The sequence below is a fragment of the Halyomorpha halys genome, unplaced genomic scaffold (genome assembly GCF_000696795.3).
Source record: "Halyomorpha halys isolate HHAL.00 unplaced genomic scaffold, Hhal_1.1 Scaffold215.1, whole genome shotgun sequence".
NCBI classification, from domain to species: domain Eukaryota; kingdom Metazoa; phylum Arthropoda; class Insecta; order Hemiptera; family Pentatomidae; genus Halyomorpha; species Halyomorpha halys.
This window is the reverse complement of record NW_027107820.1, coordinates 1,647,616-1,672,817: the sequence shown is the minus strand read 5'-3', so window position 1 is coordinate 1,672,817 and position 25,202 is coordinate 1,647,616. Positions and strand designations below refer to the sequence as shown.

At 29.8% G+C, this 25,202-nt stretch overlaps 1 protein-coding gene across 3 annotated transcripts in view; it reads left to right on the top strand.

The window, feature by feature from the left end:
• Window positions 1–25,202, top strand: part of LOC106679725 (inactive dipeptidyl peptidase 10) — a 150,607-nt gene that overhangs the window by 39,969 nt on the left and 85,436 nt on the right. Inside the window, exon 2 of one of the 3 annotated variants that reach the window (XM_014419042.3) lies at window positions 16,012–16,029. The exons of 1 other annotated variant lie outside the window; for it this stretch is intronic. In XM_014419042.3, the coding sequence (XP_014274528.1) occupies window positions 16,012–16,029 (18 nt within the window). Of the gene's footprint in view, window positions 1–12,700; window positions 12,764–16,011; window positions 16,030–25,202 lie in introns of all 3 variants that reach the window. One more of the 3 variants, XM_014419040.3, reaches the window with a different exon arrangement.

The window sequence follows — 25,202 nt, the reverse complement described above, 5'->3', positions numbered from 1 at the left end:
TGTAGGGCAGTCGGCAGGTTTACGACGAAGAGTAAATGTGATTTGTTGGGATTTATTTTTATTCTCCAATTTCGACACCATTCTTCGAGGATTGTAATAAGCTTTTAAATTGCATAAAATTTTAGTCTTAAATAGTGGAAAAACTATATTTCACTTTTTAGTTTCACTTAATCGATATTTATAGAGTATATTGTTAATGGAAATGTTGCAATCGAACAAAATCGAGTTCGAGTTTTTGATGAAGTAATGTCCAAATAGCCAAGTTTCGCAAAACGGTTTATTTGTAACTTATGTGAAGTCTGGTGAAGATAATAAAAATAAAGGAAAAAGGGACACTGAAAAGACTTAATAGCTTGCTGGAATAACACTGCTTTATTTCTCCTTTTAATTCCTCTTATATACACTTTGCGTGTTTGTTTACGAGGGGAGTTAGGATTACAGCTGATATTGTGTCTGGCCATCCAGTAGTTTGTATGTGATTGGACATCCTAGCTCAAAAACGAAAAGTCGTTCAAAATTAACATCTGTGGTATATGTACTCTTGGGATGATTCCGCAATCACCAGGAAGTACCAATTTAGAGAATCGATTTTACACTTTTTTTAGGTTTATCTAAAAAACGGCTCTAACGATTTTTATTATAATCGGTATATCAATGAACAATTAAGTGGTTACTAATATAAGATAGGTTTAATCCTCATTTAAATAGTATAACGTAAAGAGAAGATGGTCGGGTATGTGGTGAGCAAATAAACAAAAACTTATTTAAAATGAGGTGTAGATAGTTGACCGTAGATTAATGATTGGAGAAGTTTGTAGGGGGGTGCGGTCAGCAAAGAACAATATAAATAAACAAAACCATATTTATTTATTTTATGCCGACGTTTCGACCTGAGTTTCAGGTCTTCATTAGGGGTATAGAACAAAAGAGATAACAACAACATTTAGAGTAACATACAATTGAAAAGGAATAGTATACAAACAAATTTATTAATCATTTTTTATCAATTCAGTTATCAATTTTTCATCATTTATGATTTAATTCAATATTTTGTATAATTCTAAATTTGTTTGTATACTATTCCTTTTCAATTGTATGTTACTATAAATGTTGTTGTTATCTCTTTTGTTCTATAGCCCTGATGAAGACCTGAAACTCTGGTCGAAACGTCGGCATAAAATAAATAAATATGGTTTTGTTTATTTATGTTGTTCTTTGCTGACCGCACCCTCCGACAAACTTCTCCAAAAACTTATTTAGTTATATATTGTTAATAGTATAACAGGGCTTGAATGACGAATTTCTATAATACTTCCTCTAAATTACCTTTGATTTCTCAATTTTGATATAAATAATCAGTTCCCATATCTAGCAATAATAAACAACGTATAAATACTAAATATTAATGAATTGATATATAGTTAAAGGAAAATATTTACAAGAGTTTAAATCGGAAAAAGCGGAGAGCACTTGTTATCAATTATACTCGTATAATCTTCTTAATCTATTTTTGAGCTGTTGTATTCTTAGCATGAACGAAATTAATATTCGTTAGTTTCAACTCAAGAAAGTCTGAAATTTTATAGTTTTTATAATTTTAAACGAATTTTTATAGTAAGTGAAAGTTGTGTTATGCGCTCACCCTACCTTATTTTGTATATAACTTTCAACATCGACCTTCTAAATATTGCAGTGGCATGACATTGCATTCAACTTGAATATTAACCATAAGAATATTTATTTGAGACTGCAAATATACCATTGCTTAGTTCTCATCGTTAGTTCTATTTTGTTCAATAAAATGTTGCGTATATATTACATCAACTTGGCTTTATATTGCCAATCAATCGGGCCCAATTAGCAAATCTTGTAAATTAAAAAGTATAATTACTTCATATTATGATCAAGTTTACATTTCAATTGATTATCATATATTTGATGTAATAATATAGTCAACGTGTATCACATGTTCTATTCTGACGGACTTTGACACCCGTGAGTTCTTGTCAAACGTCGGCAAATAAATAGTAATATTTGTTCTCTTTTGAACGCACCCATGACCATCTTCTTCATAATTTAAAATTATATGGTCAATTATTTGTACATATAAACATATTTACTGTTTATAAAAGATATTCTTTCTTAAAAATAAATAAGATTGATCGCCTTGTTTTAAAATTATTGGCGTGCAATCAATAGATATATTCTTCTCCATAATACTGCATTGTGTCAATATAATAATATTTTTTAAATTTAAATTAATCTTTATATTTAATTATTTTTAAATACAGTAGTAAATTTCAGTAAAATGGTTTTTAAAAAACAGTGATAATGGCCAAATTAAATCCATTTGAATAGGGGTAATGAAGGCTAAAATTTCAAAGGTTAATTAATTAGTTGGCTAAGGTATGCGATAGAACGAGCATCCATTCGATTTATGGCAAACGTTCGGTATATTCCCGCAGATAGGATATTATGGATGGAAATAGTTCCAACAAGGAGAAAATCGAATAACATAATTAACTTGAAGAGTTCCGGTCATAAGACGATAGGATCGAAATGCGATCGGTAAGAAGACAAAGTTTGAAACTTCATTTTGGAAAGTGAAGGTAGCTAGTTTAGTAAGGTTATAAAGTTTAGGTTATATTGGATAAAAGGATCACTAGAGTTTGTAGAATAGAAGAAAAATGAGACAAGAAATTCTGGCTAAATTTACTGAACAACGGTTGAGAACAAAATCGAAGTTTGGTTTGAGAAGTCTTATTGGGTTCTGATTAAAATCATAATACAACGGAATCATGATGTTTTATCATACTGTACATTTCAATGAATTTTTTATGCAGTAAAGCATTTTTTTACGAAAGAATTTCAAGCAATTTAGCATAACAATAATCTTCTTTATGTAAATATATATTATTATTTTTTATTTCAGTGGATAAAATTAAATATTTCGGCATTGTAGAATGCCACGAATTTCTCAATAATCGACCATTGTTGAAGAATTCAACTAACTAATAATATAGCATCTATAAGGAATTATATTAAATAAAAAGCATAGGCCTCAATAATTATTAAATTAAGTCACTTACATAATGTGGTATGATAGTTTCACGATAAGATAACTTGATCAGTTACATAATGTATTATAATAATTTCATAACTTATAAAATAAGATAACCTATTACAGCAGATATTATGTTTAATTGAAAGTTAAAAAAAAAAAAAAAAAATATAAATGTTTAGATATTATCAAATGAAAAGTTGAGAGCTTTTCATGGAGTGGAAGAATTTCATTTATTAAATATATTTTAACAAAATAATTTTTAACAAAACAAACATTTCCTATTAAATACATAATTTAATAATAAAATTTAAAGAAATATATATATATAATCACGATAGTGAAAAGGTGAAAAGTAACAAAATATTGGAAGTAGTAGATTTGGTCGATTCGTTAATTTTTTTAATGATATATGAGTCTACAAAAACAAATTTAAAATTTCGAAGAAAACTAGTGAGCTGACTAACAATTTAAATTAAAAAAGCACTGTCAGCACATTGAAAACTGAACTATTATTAGAACGAATGTTGTTTTTGTGGTTGTGGATAACCATCTTTTTCAAATCTATCTTATTTGTAAATAGTACTATTTTCTTCCACACTTTGGCAATAAGTAATGATAAAATAACCTTCTTATCTACAAAATATATTAGAATTATTGTTAACAGTTGATTATGATATAAACATATAACGGTGGTTCTATGAAAAATGATTTTTTTCTTGTTATTTGAGGATTCTGATTAAATTTACAATACAATGGAATCATTATATTTCATCATACTGTTTATTTCAATGAATTTGTTATGCAGGAAAGATTTTTTTTACAAATTCAATCAATGTCTAATAAGACTTATCATAATCATTTAAATATATATTATTATCATCTTTTATTTTGGTGAAGGAAATTCAATATTTTGATCCTAAAATGTTTCAAATTACTCAATAATCGAACACAATACAAAAAATGATACTTACTAATAATAAAGCATCTAAAAGGAATAAAATTAAATAAAAAGCACGGCCAGCACTCGGCCGGAATCGACAATATTTTCTATTACCACAGTTTCTGTCTCAAAAATTCTATATTATAAAATTAAGTTTCTTACATGATGTATGATAACACCGATCATTTTGGTTGGCTTAGACACATGATATTGAAAGATATCTTGGAGCTGTTTATTATAAAAATACTTTTGCGCCATATATTTGTATCAGTTATATATTTTTCTTACTATTATGATGTAAATTTAAAGATGAATGAGTTTGTTAATTCAATTATCAATTTTTGTGTAACTTTTTGTTTAAGGGTCAGATTTATATATTTATTATTTATTTTTTTCGCGCGTTATCTTATTCTCTACAGGTACTACTTTTACATAAAGTGTCATATTATACTGAATTTCCAAATCATTTTAAAACCGGATGTATGAATGAAGGTCAGATGAACTACGTTTTGTAGTATACAAAGGGATGACAATCCGACTTAAATAAAATAAATTTACTGCTTCGTTTTTGATAAATCCCATAAACCTAATCGAGAAATGAAATATTTGAAAGAAGGAAAAAAAGTGTATTAGAATCAAGATTGACCCAAAACATCATCTTAATCAATGAATTGTTACTCAAATGAATGCTCCAAAAGTTTGATCGGTTATTGTACCAAAAGCGATAAGAGTCCTTTGCTGCATCTTTAATACACTACTGGGCACCTTACACCCATGAGAAGAAAAAAATAAATTCGAACAAAACAATATTTTATGCCAAAAAAGTTCTTTTTCGAAGAAAGGTATTCCTACATCAAATGACTAGGATAAGATTCCGTGGCATGATATGGTTCACAATCAAATTTATATAAGAAGTAAATGTTTTCTACTTCATTTCTCACATTTATTATTCCATTATCTCATTTTACCGCTGGATCGGGCGACTTCAACTGCCCTTTTTGTCCTGGACCAGCCTTATCCCTTGCTGATTCAGCCGCAGTTCGAGACTGTTTGAGCTCAGATGACAGATTTCCTTCCTTCAGCTCAACAGTTTATTTCGGAAAAACTGTAGCTGTCAGATCCCTGAACCTAATGCGTATCCTTCTGGAAAAGGATTTCTGTCCGAACCAATTTTGATGGTTTGATCCACCTAATCCCCGCAGTCCTGCGGGAAGGTATTTCAACTCCCCCTACATAGGAAGTTAAGGCTTGTTGATTATGCATTGGGAATTAGGAACTCAATGCATAATAATGGTCTTTTCAGGCGATTGTTATTTCTTCAATTGTTCCTTTGATATTGCTCTTGTTTGCTTACGCGAACAAATGGGCTTAAACTTTTATAAACATTAGATAATACGAGGGTTTCAAAACAACTTGGCCATTTTATTTTGAAACAGTTCTTTTTCTGAAATATACTTTTGAAACATGTTATGATAAAAATTGTTTGTGTTGAGCATTTATTTTAAAGTTCTTACGAGAACATTTACATAAGAATAATTATAGTTAAAATCTTTCAATAACTTTTATAATGAATGCTTTTATTATAAGATATATACTTATACTTACGATGTTTTATTTGCTTGTTTACACGTCAAATTAGATTCATAATCAAACTTTTTTAATTTTTAGAAAATAAAGTTCTTCAGGATCTTTTCTTCAAGGAAGAAAGCTCTTGTTGAATTTTTTAAAAATTTATTTATAATTATAAAATAAAATACGAAAAGTAAATGTACAAGGTTGTAAATGAAAACACATGATAAAAAGTTGTGGAAGAAGCCCACCATGGCAGCACTTAAATCAATATTTTAAGATCTCAGGGCTATCTTCATTGAACTTTTATGGCTTTTAATTAAAAATTAATTTCAAAATTTCTTATTAAACAGTACAACTGAAACTTAACAGTTAAATCACTGTTTTGAGCCCTAAATTTACAAGTATGGACATTATTATTGTTGTAACATTATTTTTAACATTTTATATACAATAATCTCAGATAAATATAACCATGATTGAATATCCTAATGTAAATGAGATATGTTGATATCTTTAGATGGTAATCTAATTTGTATATATTGTGGTGGAATAGGGTTGAAGTAGTAATCTATAAGTACCAAATAACTGCCTTATATAATATATTATATTTCAATTTCACTTGAAGCCGAGGGAGAAACACGTCATATAATGATTGCCCTCTTACTTATATTGTCATTTTACTTTAACTGCAATTTAAGCCCAACGAGTAACATGAATTTTTAAAAATTTATAACTGTATTTAAAGAAAAATACTTCTATTAAATGTGATTTTAAATTACAATATTATGATACACCATCATATTGGCAGCACTCTAATAACGTTTTTATGCAAGTGGAAGCAAGGTTAGAAACTTTGGGTGGTTGGGGAGTATACAATGGAAGTATTGATATTTGGTTCGGGCTAGATCGGTTACATATGGAACATCTAGGTTTTTATGGATGATTTTATTTATGACAAAGTAAGGGGCATTGAGGATTTTACGAAGGATTTTGGATTGTAAAGATTGGATACGTGATAAATTCAAAGATTTAATAGAGGCCCAAAGATCTACTTCTCCACATATACCTTACTATAGTCTTGTAGATCAGTCTTTTGTAATAGATTGGATGTTTAGCCCGTTTGTCTAGTAAGTGGTGTAAGTAAGAGGAATATTACTAACGAATATTTTAGGGGAGTCAGTAGGTTTACGACGAAGGGTAAAGGTCATTTGATAGGATTTGTTGGGATTTATTTTAATTCTTCAATTTCGACACTATTCTTCGTGGGTCGTATAATAGGATTGCAGAGTTTGGGGTGAAATTAAAGGGTAATTATTAGCCGGGAGCATACATGTGTCATTAGCATACACGATGAGGATAGTGTTAGGACTGATAGAGATATCTGCTGTATAGACTGTGTAGAGAATAGGATCGAGAATACTACCTCGAGGAACACAAGTGGACTGCGAGAAGATGGATGGATAGAAATCAGTGTGGTTTACTTTTTACCTGGCAGGAGTGTCATACTTTTTTGTCCCCTAAGAGATTCCTCGTGAGGCTGAATTTGAAATTGATATTGTGAATTGTATCTCTTCCATTAAGGGCTGAAGAATCCATATTTCGTAAAAGTTCTAAGATCTTCTTACCTCGGCTCATGGTTTAAAACAAGAAACGCAGAATTTGTTCGGGTGAGCCAAATGCTCTAATGAGGAAAAACACGTGCCTCGTTAGGGATATACTGGTGAGATAAATCAGTGTTATCCTAACAAAGAGGCCAGAGCAAAACCGAATTGACTATTGGTGGGGAGGTAAAAGAAAGATTAACATAAGCAAGCGGTGATAACAAAATCAAGTGGTTAACGGAAGGTAGACAAAATTATAAACAAAACAGATGAAATACTGGGAACATATATAGAGGTTTATTTCTCAGTATTAGCAAAATGCACTCTTGCCGGACTCAACGTGAAACTTTACCGTTATAATAATTTTCGGCCTCTAGACCAAATAAAGATAGAATAAAGAACAATAATCAATATCAACAAAACATTTCAAAAACCATAATAAAACAAATTAATTTTAAAATATGCGATAAATTAATATTTAAAAATAACAATTTGGTGGTACTTCAACAATACATTTGAACGTACATACTTACCTTACTAATATTAAACAAGGGAAGGGTGATGCCAGCGTGGAGGTGCGGAAGGGTTGAAGGTGGCTGGGACTTGGCCAACTGAAGTCGCGGTAGGAGTCGCGTTGCAGATGTACTACAGATCAAATGTTCTTTATCTTTCTTACACTGCCAACTTCTCTCTTTCTTCCTACTGTCTGAATTGTAGATATATATAACAATAGTACTTCAAAAATAAACTTGAACGCACAAAATAAAATTATTTATTCAACTAGTTATTCAATACAAAGGAAAATTAACTCGGTCACTTGAAAATAACTATTACAACAATTTACGGGTCTTTTTAGAATAATATCAAATTATCAAGTGATAAATGTAAACAATTGTATGATATATATATATATACTTCAGTGCCCCTATTCAATTAAAATTTCAAGTGGGCTTTTTGGTTTAATTTATAATTTAATATTTTAAGGGTTTTATTTATATTTATACTCTGCATCATACTTCATTTCGATAATTATTTGTGTAAAAAAAAAAAATTTATAGAAGAGACCATCATTGGAATTAATTTCAGTTCTTGGTCCTCAGAACGTGGAGTTGTTTCAGTTGAAACTGTTTAGACCGAATTTCCAGAATCTGCGAAACTCCAATAAAAACCCTCTCAGGCTTCAATGAATTTCCTCGATTAGATTAAATGGGTTTGGGTTCCCGGTTTCCTCTAAATAGGAATTCCTAGAGAAAATAGTGTTGCGATAATAAAATACACTGAAACATTACAGGCAATTATTTTAAGTCTTTTGTTGGAGCTCCGATTCAACGCTTAAATGCATTCATTTTAACATCATTTACATTAATTTTAAATTTATACCGGAATATTTTAAACTGTTTATTAATTTTTTCAATATAACTGACTGAAGCTATTAAAACAAGAAATATTGCAAATTTTTTGGAAGTTTCTAAGTTAGTCGTATGTAATTAAAGAAGGAATATCGTCTGGGCGGTGACCAAACAAGTTAGCTCGAAATAGTTCAAAGAATATTTATTAGTAACCTACGTTGTAGGGCTTCGTGAGAGCTCTCTTTAAGTAAATAAGATACCTTCAGTCCTTGCAAATAGGAGTGTAGGCCCTGCAAAGTAGGGCGAAACCTTTGTTCAGGAAACTCCGTCCATAACAGCTACCTTGATTATTAAATGTTTGCAGATGTTGTTACATATAGAAGTTTGTAATTTTTTATGTTTGATTTCAATAAATTTTTCTTCGGTGATTCCACTCCTCCCCAAAAAAATATCATGTGTTCGTTCTAATTTGTTATATTTTTTTTCTGCCTATGTTATTATATAGAGAGTTCAAGCAGAAAATTTAGTCACTGAACTTATTATAAATGCAGCAACTAGTTAATATTAGTATAAGATCGGTATATAATTCGATAAGAACGATCTAGTTATTATTAGTATAACATTGGATAGTTTTGCTGGGAAATGAATGGATGATGTACCAGACAAGTATGAATATTACTAAGTTTCAAAAAAAGAACTGAATACAGTATGTATTTGTCAATGAATCATGGTAAGTGGTGCGTTTTTAAAATTTTCAAGTTAGTAAATATTCAAAAATGTAGTAACTAATAAATTTTTAATAATGAAAAAATATAAAAAATAATAGGAATTAGGAGTTTTTATTATTTAAAGTCATTGAAGATAAATAAACACTCAAACACGTTCCAGTTCATTCTCAGTTCAGATAGTCCGTGTTTCACAATATGGGCTGAATTATCACCGTTGCCGGTACTGAATTGGTTGTATAATACCATTTTTTATTTTGTTAAACGTATGATTTTTATCATTTATTATAAACTTGATTTACAGCATCAAGAGCATTGGGCTGCTAATGTTAAGGACCGATTTTGTCTATTTAAAAATTTATTTAATGAACTGAATATGATATAATTTACAAAATACTGATCTACCTTTTACAGACTTTGTATTTAATTTAATTTACTGAGAACTAATACCATTTGTTTCGCCTCTTATTAATCTCCAGTTAACCTGGCTTTAATAAGGATTTACTTTTGATTGCTCTCATTGTCAGATTAAAAATATATTGGCACCATCGATTATCATACCGCCATTATTGGAAGTCCCGAACTCGAAACTAAATTGATTTCATCTTTTATTACATTAGAATTGGAGATGATCCTCAACAAAATTAATCCCGTACATCATGGATTTAGGTTTAATTCCCCCAAATCAAATCCGCCCTGAATTTATTCGATAAATCCTAATGGAAATAATAAACGTGAAACGGTGATGAATAAGTATTTTATTTAAAGCCCTCCAGTGGGATTGTAGATTGAAAGAGGGGCAGTTTCATTATGCCGTCACTGTAATAGAAGCTTCAGCACACTGAGTCCTGACTTGAATCCTGGGCCCTGAGTCTAATGACAGTTAGGATTTGGCTCAAGACAGAATGACACGCGCTTAGGCATTAACTGTCAATAGAAGGGAGGTCCTTAGGGTAACTGCTGTAAATCTGTATCGATCCTCCAGCATTGGGCAATAACTTTGCTAGGGGCCGCCTCCCGTTTCTTTCTCTGACCGGCGGATGAAAAACAGCAAGTCACAAGTTTTGTGAACTGTCCGGCTACAGTTACCTCTGGAATTTTTTTTTTTTATCCCACGATAAAAAAAAATGTATTTTCTTTCCTCAAAGACCGGTAAGATGCGACATGACAGCGCAGTTTTATACAAACAATAATATATTTTTATTTAGAACGCGCGGTGGGATGTCTATTTCTTTTCTGACTTTTCGACAGCCAGTCATATAACTGACATCATGAAATGTTCTGACGTAGGCATTCAGGCACAAAAATATTTCAGGAAAAAGGGAAAATATAGCAAAATGGTGCACTATGCATGGTTTTATTTTATCAACACAATATAAAAGAATCTTCAATTTTGTCCTTCTGATAAAATAATTAAATATACTAAATGAAAGATGTAATCAACATTTTGATTTTATTCTCGTAAGGTTTAACAGAAAACGAAATTTAAAAAAAAAAAAAAAAGATTTAAATTTATACAATTTAATCCGACTGGTGAACATAGCAATGAATTAATTGTTTTCAAAAAAAGATCTTTTTTGTACTGAGAATATATTAATTTGGTCAATAATTTTTTTTTCTAACCGTAGATAGTTCGAACTTATCATAACCTTTAAATAAGGGGTTCTTCATTTGGAATCTGATTTATTAGATGTTTTGTAAATAAGGTTTGATAGAAATTATAATTGTTTAAAGATCCTAAAAATAACAATTTTTACTTTTTTTGTGTGCGGATGAATAGAACTGAATGAAATAAATAAAGCATTGTCTTGAAAAATATCTATTTTCAACAAATTTGTACCCAATCTGTAATCAAATAGTTTAATTTTAATATTTTAGGTAACATTTTGAAATACATACATTTGTAATTATGAAATGTTTTTGGCCTTTTTATAATTGTATATACTTCATTTTAATGTAATAAAACAGATCAGAACATATACATTCTCTTCCTTAGTCATAAAAAAATTATCGACGGCTTTATATTTTTGTTTGTATTATATAATTTTTAAAATATTTGGAAAATTTATTAAGTTATCTGTAAATAACATGTGTGGCAATATTAAAGAGAACATCACTGGAAACATAAAAAACAATAAACAGGCAAATTTGAATTTTTATTTTTAAACATAAAAATATCAAAACCAATAACAAAAAATATATAAGGTGTAGATAGTTGACCGTAGATTAATAATTGGAGAAGATGTTCGGGGGGGGGTGCGGTCAGCAAAACCAGCATAAATAAACAAAAAATTATTTATTCATGCCGACGTTTCGACCTACTTTTCAGGTCTTCATCAGGGTATAGAACAAAAAGAGATAACAACCACCATTCAGAGAAACCATGGAATTAGACAGTAGCAAATTGATAACAGTGAAAGAAGAAGTATAATATTATATTCTACTGTCTAATTCCATGATTATCAATCAACTATTTTGTTTGATTAACATTCAATATTTTGTATAATTCGAAATTTGTTAGAATACAATTTCTTTTCAATTTTATGTTTCTCTGAATGATGGTTTTTATCCCTTTTTGTTCTATAGCCCTAATGAAGACCTGAAATTTAGGTCGAAACGTCGGGATGAATACAACTTTTTTATTTTTTATGGTTGTTAATTTTTTGTTAATTTACGTTCTTTTTTGCTGACCGCACCCCTCGACCATCTTCTCCAATTAAAAAAAATATTATAAACTTTTAATTTGATCAGGGTTTAGTCAGTACACGGTTGCGTAACGCTTGGCAGTTAACATAATCATTAAACCTCACAGAGCTTATAAAAATACTCAATTGTGGGAAAAAAATCATAAAATTATATAAGTACACTTTGCTCATTTGCTTTATTTGCCGAGAATATCAGCCACATGGCATTAATTAATCATAAAAAAAAATTTGATATTTTCATTTACTGATATCAATATGAGAGGATTCAAGTCAGAGTGATGTAACTCGATCATCGATGTTACAACAATTATAGTGACAAGTCCTGTCTGAGTGTAAGGAAACATAACATAATAATATTATGTTGTAAAATTATTAATATAGGCTTCACTGACACTGTTTTGCAAGTCAATAAATACGATTTAACAGCTTTGTAAAGTATTTTAAAATAGTGAACAAATCGGCGAACTATTGTTGTGACTTATTCTTAGTTTATTTATTTCTTCGTGTATTCTTTAGATCCTACATCTTGTCTTATCTCGAAATTGTTAACTCTTTCAATAAAATCAGTCTGACTTTTACCTCCTCATGGCACCATTATTTTCATAATAAATGAATTAATTTCTGAGTTTAACTATAACTTATTTATGATTTTTTTCTAACTTAAAACGCATATTAACATTTCAAACGGAGAATGTTGAAGTTTCAATAAAATTATAAACATTTTTTTTTTGTAATTTTATATAGGATGTGACCTCTTCTAAATGTTCAGTTCTTAAGACCTGTTCCAAAGTTCTTTATCAAACCATGGTAAGTTGTCTGCCTAAAGTGTTTTGGAAATAGACGAATGCCATTTTGCATGGTGTAAATAACACAAGATAACATATGAATGATACAATTTGGTCTTCAAAAAAAGATTAATAATTTCTTTTATCAAAGGCTGTTAGGCCAACATTACACAAGTAAATTATATTAAAATAATGTATTTCTCAAAGGCATTTAAATAATATAAAAACTTGGATTGTACACAATTTAATTTTTAAAATATGCTATTATAAATGAAGATATTTTACAAATAAATTTATTTAATATATAATATCATTGTAAATTTCGTTAGTATTATGAAGATAGCGTTAATATTTTTTATTCCAAACCATTGATATAAAACAGTGGGATATTCTGTGCCAAATCTGACTTCTTGTCTTCATATTAAAAATCAGTTTTTATTCTGGAAATATATACAATTTAAAAATATTTTGTCTAAGACCTGTTTTTTTATTGAATTTCAAGATTTTATCACGATGCCAAACATTATAATGTTAATTAATATTCAATAAAAACATAAATAGTTATTTATTTAGACGATCAAAATCCTTTTGGCTTGCAAGGAATTCGGCATATATTATATAAATATTTATATTCTTTTGTTTTTCATGTATTTTTAGATACATAAAATTTCAGTAAATTATCACTGGCATTTAAAATTGATCTAATCAGTAAAATGGGATTGATCTAATTTTGTTTCCCTCATTTAATGCAAGTTGGCTGTTCATCCGAATTGGTTTGGTTTGTGATTATATTGAAAAATCGGATTCATTGGCCGAAAATATGAAATTCAATCCAATCAGTGTTTTGAAATTCTGTTCATTATACTATGACATTATACTAATATATGATAAAGAACTGTTTAAATTAAATTAAAAAAAAAAAGAATAATTATAAAATAAAAAGAAACTTTAATAAAATTGGATCCTAATGATTTATTTTTTTTTGCCGGATTTCCATAATGTTTGATGTCCAAATGTAGACTTGGTTGAATCTATAAAAAAAAAAAAATATTACAGAGATACATACATTTTTTGGCGTATATTAGTTTTATATATGTTATTATAAGTTTTTATTGTGTAATATAATTTGCATTAATCAGTGAGGTGTATGAGTGTTCGATATTTTTAACTTAATTCTTTATTTTACAATTTTATATAATATTTATATAAATTACAAATGTTTATTTTTAAAAACAATGCTTGTGTTAATAATTGTCACTACCCTTGATTGTTCTCAAGGTTAAAGTGTAATGAAATACACTTGCATGAAAGCAATTTGGAAAGCTCACAAAGTTTTCCAAAAGGTGTTTTACCACTCAAAGCTCGAGCTTACTCTGTACATTTACAAATATAAATTCATTGCGAATCACAGATATATGACAATGTTTCTTATACACTAGTACACATTGTGAGTGCTTACTGTACATTGTATCACGTCACCTATGTAACAATTAACTTTATATCAATTTGAAATTTAATATTCATTTATGATCATATTATTTCATATGACAGTACATAATACGCCATTAAAATTTAAATGTTCTGTGAGATCTGAGAGTATATTTTATTTAGCTTTCTGTTCGAAATATTCTAACGTTTCAGCATATTTTCAATGTAAGCTTATTATATTTCTTTGTTCTAACCGTCTGTAGAAAGAAGCAATACCCACAATTTTATTTTTGTTCTCAATATTATCCACAATGTTTCAGCAAAAACACAATGAATTAAATGTAGTTTAGGAAAAATATTATGTTGAAAATATTCAAGGGGATTAAAAGATAAATCATTAATATAGAAAAACGTTTTTAGGGAACACCGTGTAACATTCTATTTTAAATTAAAATACTGTGATAAAGACTTGAAATTTATTTATTTTTCCTGCTAAAACTATGTTGAAAAAAGAATATAATCTGACCTACAGAATACATGTAAATTACAGTTATACAATTTGAGCAACGAATAGTACCTTCAAATGAACATTTCTATAATAGGGGCTGGTAGTTGGTAATTTGGGGTACCACTCTAGTTTTCATAATTTTTAATATTTACAAGATCGGATTTTTTTTTTTTTTTTTTTTATTATCCCCCTCCCTTGCCATCTCTGGCATACGGGGTGCGGGAGCAGTGGGGTAGTGCATGCCACTACTCCCTAGGATCACCAATTTTTTTTTTTTGCCCTTTTTTTTTTTTTAACTGTGGTGCAGCCCAGCGCTACGTCTGATGGAGTTGCACCTTGTCCAGCCCTCCTGGTCTCAATCCGGGTTAGCTTCCTCATCTTCTGGTGGCTCGCCGATGTTGGGCGGTCAAGTCCTTCCCATCGTGTAATGAGTGGGGCCCACAACCTCCTTCCACCCGTAAATGAACTCCTTGAAGAAGAGATAATTATCTTCTTCTATCAAACTGGGAAGGTCCGACTCGGCGAGGGCGTAAATCCCGGTCTTTCTCGACAGCCTGGCTCGGTGTCCTTCCATGGCAGAGCAATCTATTATTACGTGTTCCGCTGTTTCAGGAACTCCGCACGTTGGGCATCGGGGGTCGATGTTCTTTCCAAAGCTCTGCAGCTTTCCCCGAAACCCCCCGTGTCCTGTTAGGATCTGTGAGACTCAATAGTCTGATCGGATTTAGGTATCACTTTGAATATTTATTATTTTCTTTCTTTTTTTTAAATGGATTAAATCAGTTGTTTTTCATTTCCCTGAATGAGATTTAAGAGATTTACCAAATAGCGCTAATGTGCTAATTTGTTAAATTAGTAAAATATTATTTTTTTTTATTTTCAACTAAGTAATACAAACATTTCAGGGATTTCCAAGCCATATTATTATTCAAGTAAACAGTAAATGATCAATTCTTATAACTGAGTTTAAGACTGATTTCAAATTGAAAATTAGTTCTTAAACTAATTTTATTACGCAATTATAAAGTTCAACTACTTATTCTTCGATAAAACGTAATAAAGGGTCTTCCTGCTGCTAAAGTAAGCACACAAAGGGCGGGTACCTTTCTCAATTTAAATTCCCCCTCTTAAAGTAGCAGAAAGTGCTCTTTTGAATTTCAATTCTTTCTCACTCAAGTAGGCAATAAAGGAAAGACTCGTTCCTAACGTTTCAAAAGGAAAATTTATAAAACAGGTCAAGTTTATAAACGTTGGTCATATCTCAGATCTCACACATCCGAAACGCCAGCTAATTCACACATATTTCATATGTTTCTTTTCTAATTCTGTTTTAGCCAGGGGACGTTGAAGAGGTACGTATATGTAACTTGCATGTCGGAAATATGTCCGATTCAATTAGTATTTTATAAAATATTAGGGGAATTATGAGAAACTATACTTTATTAGATACTACTTTTTTCTGTTTCCTAGATTTGTAATAAAAAATATTTTTGAAAATTTATCCTGCATCTCAATTAGAATATATTTCTTCATTTTTTTTTCAAAAAGTAGTTAAGTAGATTTTGTTGATTAGAAAAATTTATTATGATAAAATTTAATTTTAGTTCATCAAAATGTAGTCGTAAAATATAAAACAAAAACTACTAAGGTATTTATGTTATGTTCTTAGATTCAAAAGTTAAATTAATTACGATTATTGTGCATTGTGAAATTCGATGACTGCCTTAATAAATAGATCGAAAGCATGTTTCATTGATTTATACGTGTCATTTGAACACACTATAAACAATTTTTTTTTCATTGTAGAGTCTGTACTATCGTTAAACAATAGAGCCTGTTTTAGAGATCGACCAAGATATTAAACTTAATTATTTGTTTGTGGAAAAATAAAAAAATATTGGTATGCAGAAATAATAAGATGTAGAAAAGTGCATCTTGATATTTCCATCCACTCAAAGCACACAGCACAATCGCATGTATTTCACAACTGCACATTAGTAGTTCTCTAATATCACGCACAAATTTTATAGTAATGTCATACTTCTTGTTCTTAGTTATATATTTAAGTACATTCATATGAATATATTCTATTTAATTTTTAAAGGACTGAATAATGTATTTTGTTTTGTTAGTGTTAAGTAATAAAAAAAAAATCAAGTAAGCCAAAATTATTAAATATATGCAGTTAAATCTAATTCATAGTGAAGCTACAAACCAGTAAGCAATGTATAATTTAATGGAACATTAGATGAGGTGAACAAGGAATCTCAAATCAAAGAGAAAAAATAAATAATTTGGGTAAAAAATAAGAAGTATAAAGGAAAAATGAATATATTTATTGACCAAAATAATAAATGTTATAATATATTTGTAGCGAATTTCGCTAATCATTGTAAGTTTTAATGTATAGATATATGAAGATTCAAAGGTTGTTGTTTTTTTCTATTCATGAATCCATTCCAGGTTATTATACAAAAATACATGATAGGAGTGCAAACATTTCCGAATCAAATTCGTAAAAAAGTGAATTAATTTAATGTCTGTTTTTTTTTTAGAAATTCCATACAGTTTTTTTTCGTTATCAGCATATTTCTTATAGACAAAGAAAAATATTTATGGTTTAACATAGCTACGTTTTAAAAATAATCAATAACATAAACGAATAAGTTGCTATATCATTTAAAAAAATAATTCCAGATAAAAAAAAGTTCCCAGAAAGCACGATAAGACCACCAGTTAAAAAAGAATCTTAGTGAGGCTTAAGAAGTTGATTGAGTTCGAGCACTTAATCGAATAGAACTTCTACCATCACAGCTATCTAGATCATTTGTATCCCTGTCAGGGTTCCTTTAGAAGAACAGTATATCTTAACACAAATGTTTGTAAAATATCTAAAATTGGAAAAGGAGTTTTAGACAATAATTATGGAATGAAAATATTTCAAATATTCTACAAAACATTCATAAATAAAGAGACAAATTTTAGGAGTTTCTCCCTCTTCTCTTGCGTCATGTACAAAATTAACTCAATAATAATTTGAAATCCAAAAAAAAAAAAAAAAATTATGATGGATATTTTTAAGAAATAATTTCTTGTTAATTTAAAAAGTATTTAATTTTTTTTTGTTTATTTATTGTAATTTAAAACTTTGCAATAAAAATACCATAAGTAAATAAGAAGTATGTTTCAAACACTTGAAAATTTTGGAAGGAACTACTCAATGATGGTACTTCAAACATAATTAAAATTAGAAGGTCCCGTGGCCGTCTTCTTATCAGACTAGGATAAGGAGTTTGGGATGAAAAGACGTCAATATCTATTTCTGACCAAATTGCAACGAAAGGGATGTTAAGGTTTCTGTGGATGAATTTATTTGTGACTAAATAAGGTGCATCAAGGATTTTACGGAAGATTTGGATACGGGAGGATTTGATGGTTTGGTAGAGCCTCAGAGCTCAATTCCGTATGCCTAAGTTGGTCTGATTATCATTGTATATAATATTTTTTGTAGTGAATGTTTAGAGCTTTTTTCAAGTACGTGTTGTAGCAATCGAAATCTACGAGCAGCCTCTTGTAGTTTCGTTGTTTGGGGATTCAAAGTAAGTCTCTTGTCAAGATGGAGTCCTAAGTAGTGAATATGTTCAAAAGCCTTAGTGAAATATTTAAAAAGGATACTGTAGGACATGAGGGTAGAGGTTTACGATGGAGAGTAAAGGTGGTCTAGTGGGATTTGTTAGGATTTATTTTCTGTAGAGTTTATAATGAATTAGTAGGGCCATTGTTTACAGACAGTACACATGTGTCATCAGCGTATGTTGATAAGACATTGTTCGGGTGGGTTGGGATATCAGCTGTATAAACCATATGGAGAGTGGTATACTAAGATATTACCTTGAGGAACACCGACGGACTGAGAAAAGAGAGATGAGTAGGCTAGGTTATGATTTTCTTTAAAGGTTCTTTTTTTGTATCATCTTGTAATATACCCATTTTCCTAAAATATATAGAATCTTTTCTTGCTATTTTTTTTTTTATAATTTTCACGTTGATGAAGCCCATTTAGGATTTATTTCAAATAATGAATATTCTTTGCTATCACGGCTGTACAGAAGTTATTTATTTACTGCAACTTGAGGGATATAGAAGCCTCTAAAAGCTTCCAAAGAACGCCTCAATAAAGAGTTAGATGTTAGATTTAACAAGACCTTGTCATCACGAACAGTGTTTAGTGAAATATTAGACTTGTCTTAAACACGGCACGCACGATCCAACAGCAAAAGTCTGTGAACTAAACCAAATTATCAATATCGGAAATAATATCAAAATTATATATTGATAATGGCCTTTTAATTTTTTTAAATTTATGAACTTTAGAGCCGGGTGAAAAAGAGGTGCCTGTGCGAAGACGAACTAAATTTCACGATTTTACTAGGGCTTGGAAAAAGGCTCATAAAAACTAAACAAAAAACATTACTTACATAATTCAGAAAGCAGAGCATTAGGGACGAAATGGAAAATAAAACGGTGATACTAATTTTTCATTGAAAATTACATAAACAACAATGATCTTAAAGAAAATAAAAATTCAATTCTGTCTTACAAAACGTATTGGCACTTTTGACAAGACATCTTTTCATCATAACTTTCTATAGAACATTTTTTACAAAAGTATATAATTTGCATTTCCAAAATATTTCGTCACAAAATAAATAATATTGCATAGTAAAAATTTAGAATAACTCTAAGGTATAGTAAGCGCCGGGCGGATTAAGTTCTAGTATCTACAAACAATAAGTCACATATTTTCATTTATTTTTTTTTACTTTGTCGGTAAAAAATATTTTTAAAAATTCTCTCGTAAAAGTCTCAAAATTAACGCAAGTTTTTAATTTGCCAACATTCGTGCAATAAATTGTTAGTAACCCTGTTAAAAAAAACATTTGATAGCTGATAGTTTAGCTTTACTAAAGATGGAGCGTTGTACGACAGAACAGCGAGTTTTTATTGTTGAAGAATATTTCAAAAGTAATGAAAGCACAGTTCGAAAATTTCGTACAAAATATTGTCGCAATCCTGATTTTATTTCGTGAACTGTGAAGATAGTAATTGACAAATCGAACCAGGCAGGATCAATAGGTGATGTTAAATACACTAGTCTTCTAAAAAACAAGCCGTTCAAATGTAAATATGAAAGCAGTGCGTGAGAGTGTTGATGAAAGTCCAAGAAGTTTCGACGTCTTGGAAAAAAATCACAAATTTCAAGAAGCTTACTATATAGTACACTCTCTCATGAAACTCATGAAAACACATTTCTTTCTGCCTAAATTGGATGGTGATATTGATGTGGAGTACACGTGGTTTCAACAGTACGGTGCCACATGCCGTAGAGGCCTTGAAACAACTCGATCACTGCATTCCTTGTATATTCTCTCGTTTCGGTTATGAAAGTTGGCCGCGTAGGAAGAAAAACTTTATTAAAATACTAAGTTGTGCTGCCCAACTTCATTGGACTGCTAGGCACACAGCATACTTATTTTAGTCTAATCAGACAATATTTTAATCTTACAATAAATAAGCCTAGCTAGGTATACGATAATAATTATAAACATTAGTAATGTATAACACAAGAACATGACTTTTCTTCTTTTTTTTTTTTTTTTTTTTATTTCATCCCTTTAGTTCTTTTATCTTTTTTTCCCCTTTTTCTCCTTCTTTTCTCCCTTTTTCTCTTTTTCGTGATTTTTTCCCCCTTTTCCCTTTCTTAGTTTGGTTTCAACCCAATGTGCCTTTAACAGAATAATGGATAAAATAGTGATAGAGATATGAGAAGATATATGAAAGATACTTAAGTAACAAATATAAATTTAAAAAAAATCAACAAACTATGTTAAAATTAGTATACAATAAATATAAAATAAATATTAAAAATGTATAGAAAAATAATAAAGTAACAAATAAAATAACAGGATTTCTTTTTATGGGGTTATTTGAAGTCCCTTGTCTATGTCAACAAACACCCGTTTGTTAAAGGATGAGATTCAACGAAATTCAGCCAAGTTTTGCAAAATGGTCATAGAAAATTTTGTCAAAATAGTGCGTATTTGCCAGAAAACCCGATTGCTTTCAATTCGCCCTGTATGTTATTCTATGTATTTCCTTACTCTGTGTACCTAAAGATTCAATAAAAGTCATAATTTAGAGAAAACAAAATGTGTTAATTATTTAGTTCAAATTATGCGTTAATTTTAGAACACATTTAAAATGTGTTAATGTTAGGACAATCTCAAAAATCATTGATGCTTGTGGTTGAGAGTGGTCATGAACAAATTATCTCCTAGCATATCCATAATTCAAGAAACAGTATTCACTAAAGCCTAATGGGTTGTAGCAGTACCGGTTTTGTTTCTTAGTATTTCATAGACAATTGGCCCGAGCTATAAATCGATAAAGTTCATAATGAAATCCATCGATTTTTTTTTTTTATGCATGGAATAAAGCAAGAAAATTGTGTTAAATACACTTGTCATAAAGCATACTCTACCTATGCTGAACCAAATGCTACGAACTATGCACAATATTGCTATATGAAGAAAACAAAATATTAAACACGTATTGGAGACTTAATTGAAAGCGGAGTTAAAAGCGGAAGCGCACCCTGCTTTATGACCAATAGTAAAAAAAATGCTTTGGTTTATTGTTTATGGCCATGACGGACTGAGGTTCGACGTCATCATTAAACCGTGCCAGCTCATAAAAAAATAATGGCCACTTTTAACGTATAAGACTGAAATAAAAAGTTCCATTTTTTAGTTTCGTCATTTTAATTTCTGTTTGGGTTTAAGAATGAACTTAAAACGACATTTTAAATTAAAAACCATTACGAAAATATGTTTTAAATTCTTTAATTTTACTGTTCTACTTATTATGAAGGATTATGTTAATCAGTGTTTATATATCTCATTTAACTTACCGGTTTTAAAATGTCTCAAGTCATAAAAATATTATTAGGTTTTTATATCTTTAATTCTTAAATATTTCTCTTATTTATTCTATTTTATTGGTTTTTTTAAATAATTTAATTATTGATGTTTACAATTGTATTAAAATATGTACAACCAGTAAATGATGTTAGTCATACTATGGTATGATACAGACATGTCGAGAATCTAACTATTATTAAAACTCTAATAACATTTCTAGAGAAGAAGATCTCGAGGCTCTCTTCTTTTCAGACGTCTATAAGGATTATCAGACAATGAAGGAGAAGCCGGATTAAAAACAAGTGGGTTTGGGTATTTAGGTTGTTTATCATGAAATCATTGGTATCTTCTTCTGGCCGAATCAGCAACATACAAAATATTTAGGTCCTGATAAATGATATGATTTGTGACAAAGTAAGGAAAATTAAGGATTTTGGACTAAATATGATTTGAAAGAAATTCAATGGTTTAGTGGAGCCCCAAAGCTCAACTTCGTAAGTCTTTTTATGTTAGACCTTATTATGGTTATATAAATGAGCCTTTTTGATGAGCATTTCTTTAAATTTAGCTCTTTAATATTGATATGCTTCAGGTTTGAGTAGGTTAAAACTGCAGAATGATCGGCATATCGGATTAACTTTTTAATTCAATGCTCAATTGATGTCAGTTGAGAAGTAGTGGTTCAAGATCTTTTCAAGAACATCGCCTTTATGTTATCTGAATATTCCGTTTTGCTATGAACTATTGAACTCATTTCTACATCCTTATTGGCTGGCTATCATATTAACTTGTGGGACCCAATTGTATTCTACATCAGGGTCTTCTGCATCTAGCATCCTTAGCCTGTTGAAACATAGTTTTGGGAGTCTCTTTTATGACATCAATGACAGTTTGGACCAGCAGTTGATTGCCTGTGTTTTTACTTTTGAACTTAGAAGACTACTACCTATCTCGAGTCGAACTATATAGTTTGGGGTATTCTTGGACCAACCTAATAGGTATTTAATAATTTTCATTTGAGATATTTCGATAGCATCGAGATATCTATGGCTCCAAACTTGGGATGCATATAGGAGAACTGGGGAGACCATTGAGTCATATAATGCCATCTTTGTTTCCCAAGAGTCACTCTTTCCTCTTCTCATGGCTTCCAAGAGTTTAGCGGTAGCAATGGATGATTTTTGTATGAAATGTTCAGAAGCCTTTTTTGATTTACCTGTGGATGCAAATGGTATTCCTAAATATGTATATTTTTTGTATACTCCAACTTTGTATCATACCAATAAAGTGATGATCTGTGACATCTTTTCCACGTTTAAGATTAGAGAGTTATTTGCGCAGTATGCCAGATATTACTTAATACGGGCTATGTCTGCCAGCAATAACATTAATGCCTCGTGATTACCCTGCGTTATCCTGGAAAAACTGAATAATATCAGACGAGAAGGGAATAAAGAGTGCTGGACTTAGGCTTTCACCTTGTAGTAACCCAAGAGTTAAGTCTATTTCTTCGTCAGTTGACCATTTATTGAAATTTGGGTGGGGACATTGTCATACAAGTTCTTCATGATTCTAATTATTTTACGACTAATCCCAAGTGCAAAAAGCCCCCTATAACCCTATTGTGTTTCATAGAACTTGGTCCAATCTATCTGATTTTTATTGCATTTATATGGCTGTAATGATTTTATTGTTGTCTGAAATTGATTGCTATTTCTGACATCATGGAGGTTTTTAAACATCCATAAACTAAATTCTACTTTCTTGCGGTTTGTTAGCTGTCTGTATGATTTCCTAGCTTCAATAAATGGATTGAACAATGCAAGTGAAGTGTAGAATTTAATCATTGCTCTATATTTTTTTTTTTAAATTTAGATCGAAATTTTGAGTTGTTTGATGATTTAATAGTGATCATTAGTCCAGTTTCAGACATACTTTCATGCATACTTTGAATAAAATTGGTATGTAATGAGTTTTCATCTTGAGAATTATAGTATATTTTATCGAAGCAAGATAAATATGCTTTAAAGTCGTTGGTTTTATTTTATTCGATTTGACGCGTCTGTTGATAGTGCAATCTACGTGTTTTGAACAATTATTATTTTTGAGAAGATCACGTTTTTATTATGAAGGTATTCGTATACCTTTTATTATGAATTTATACAGGCCAAATGGACTAGAGTGTCGGACATAAGTGTTACCTCCATGTCATTGAAAATATCGAGGATTTTGTCATTTATCCATACTAGGTCTATTGTGCTTCGCCCTGAGTTTAATATAAATGTATGTTTACCTGGTTTATCCGAAGATGAACGTCTATTACATAATATGAGATCTAATGATTCCATAGTTCTCACCAAGCATTTCCCTCCCTTGTTGACTTAAGTGTGGTTGCATATTCTTGAGGCGAAAATATTTGAGTTGACAAGTATTTCGTCATCTGAAGAGTTTAAAATACCTACTTGTCCATTGTAGTTCCTATTTAAGATTAAACGGGCGGTAGGATAATTGATAAAAATATTATATACTAAATTAATGATTACTATATACCAATCGATTAGTATTTTCGTGTAGAATGAGAAGGAAACATTGTTAAATTATTTAATGAATTTAAATGCATGAAAAAATTACAGAAACCAAATTACCAGTAAATTGGGAAAAAAATCTATTTAAAAAAAAAATAAGTTCGTAAATGTATTATAATGTACAGTTGTAAATAGCAATAAATAAATATTAAAAAAAAAAAAGTTCATAACTATTTTCCGAGTTCACCAAATTCATTCATAACTACTAACAATTTTATCCAAATCCATCGTTACTACAACTGTCGAAATCATGAATTTCTACCCATGTGAATGTATTTTAGATTATAAACATTTATATGGAACAAATGTATTTTCAAATAAAGAAAACCTTCATAAATCAAACGGTTTATTTTATATCTCTTGTTCTATTTTTTACAATATTTCGATATATAGATTGGTGAAATCAAGTCATTACAATTTCGGAAAAAAAAAATTATTTAAAAATAATTAAGGCGTAAATTTACATTTCGATTGCGATAAAAATTCCTTATTAAGGTTTTTTTTTTTCAGGGTACAAAAACAAATAATTCTTTGTTTCCCTTAGAATATGCTATATTGCACTTTGTTTCTTCATACTTTGCTCTTATTATTCGAATTAAATAGGTTAAAATATATATGATCTCTCCCAAAAAAAAAAAAAAAAAGAAAAGCTGGCCAACAATTTTTTTTTTAAATGTAAATAAGATTCGATTTTAGCACCCTAAAAAACGGGTAAATAAGAAATTGTATAAAATAATAATGATACCAATTTCACGTAACCCACTGGGATTATATCAAAAAAGACGAAAAAATCTTAGCAATGTTGCTAGTTAAAGTTAGAAAAGAAAAGATAGCAAAGAAAAGCTGGCCAACAATTTTTTTTTTAAATGTAAATAAGATTCGATTTTAGCACCCTAAAAAATGGTTAAATAAGAAATTTTATAAAATAATAATAATACAAATTTCACGTAACCCACTGGG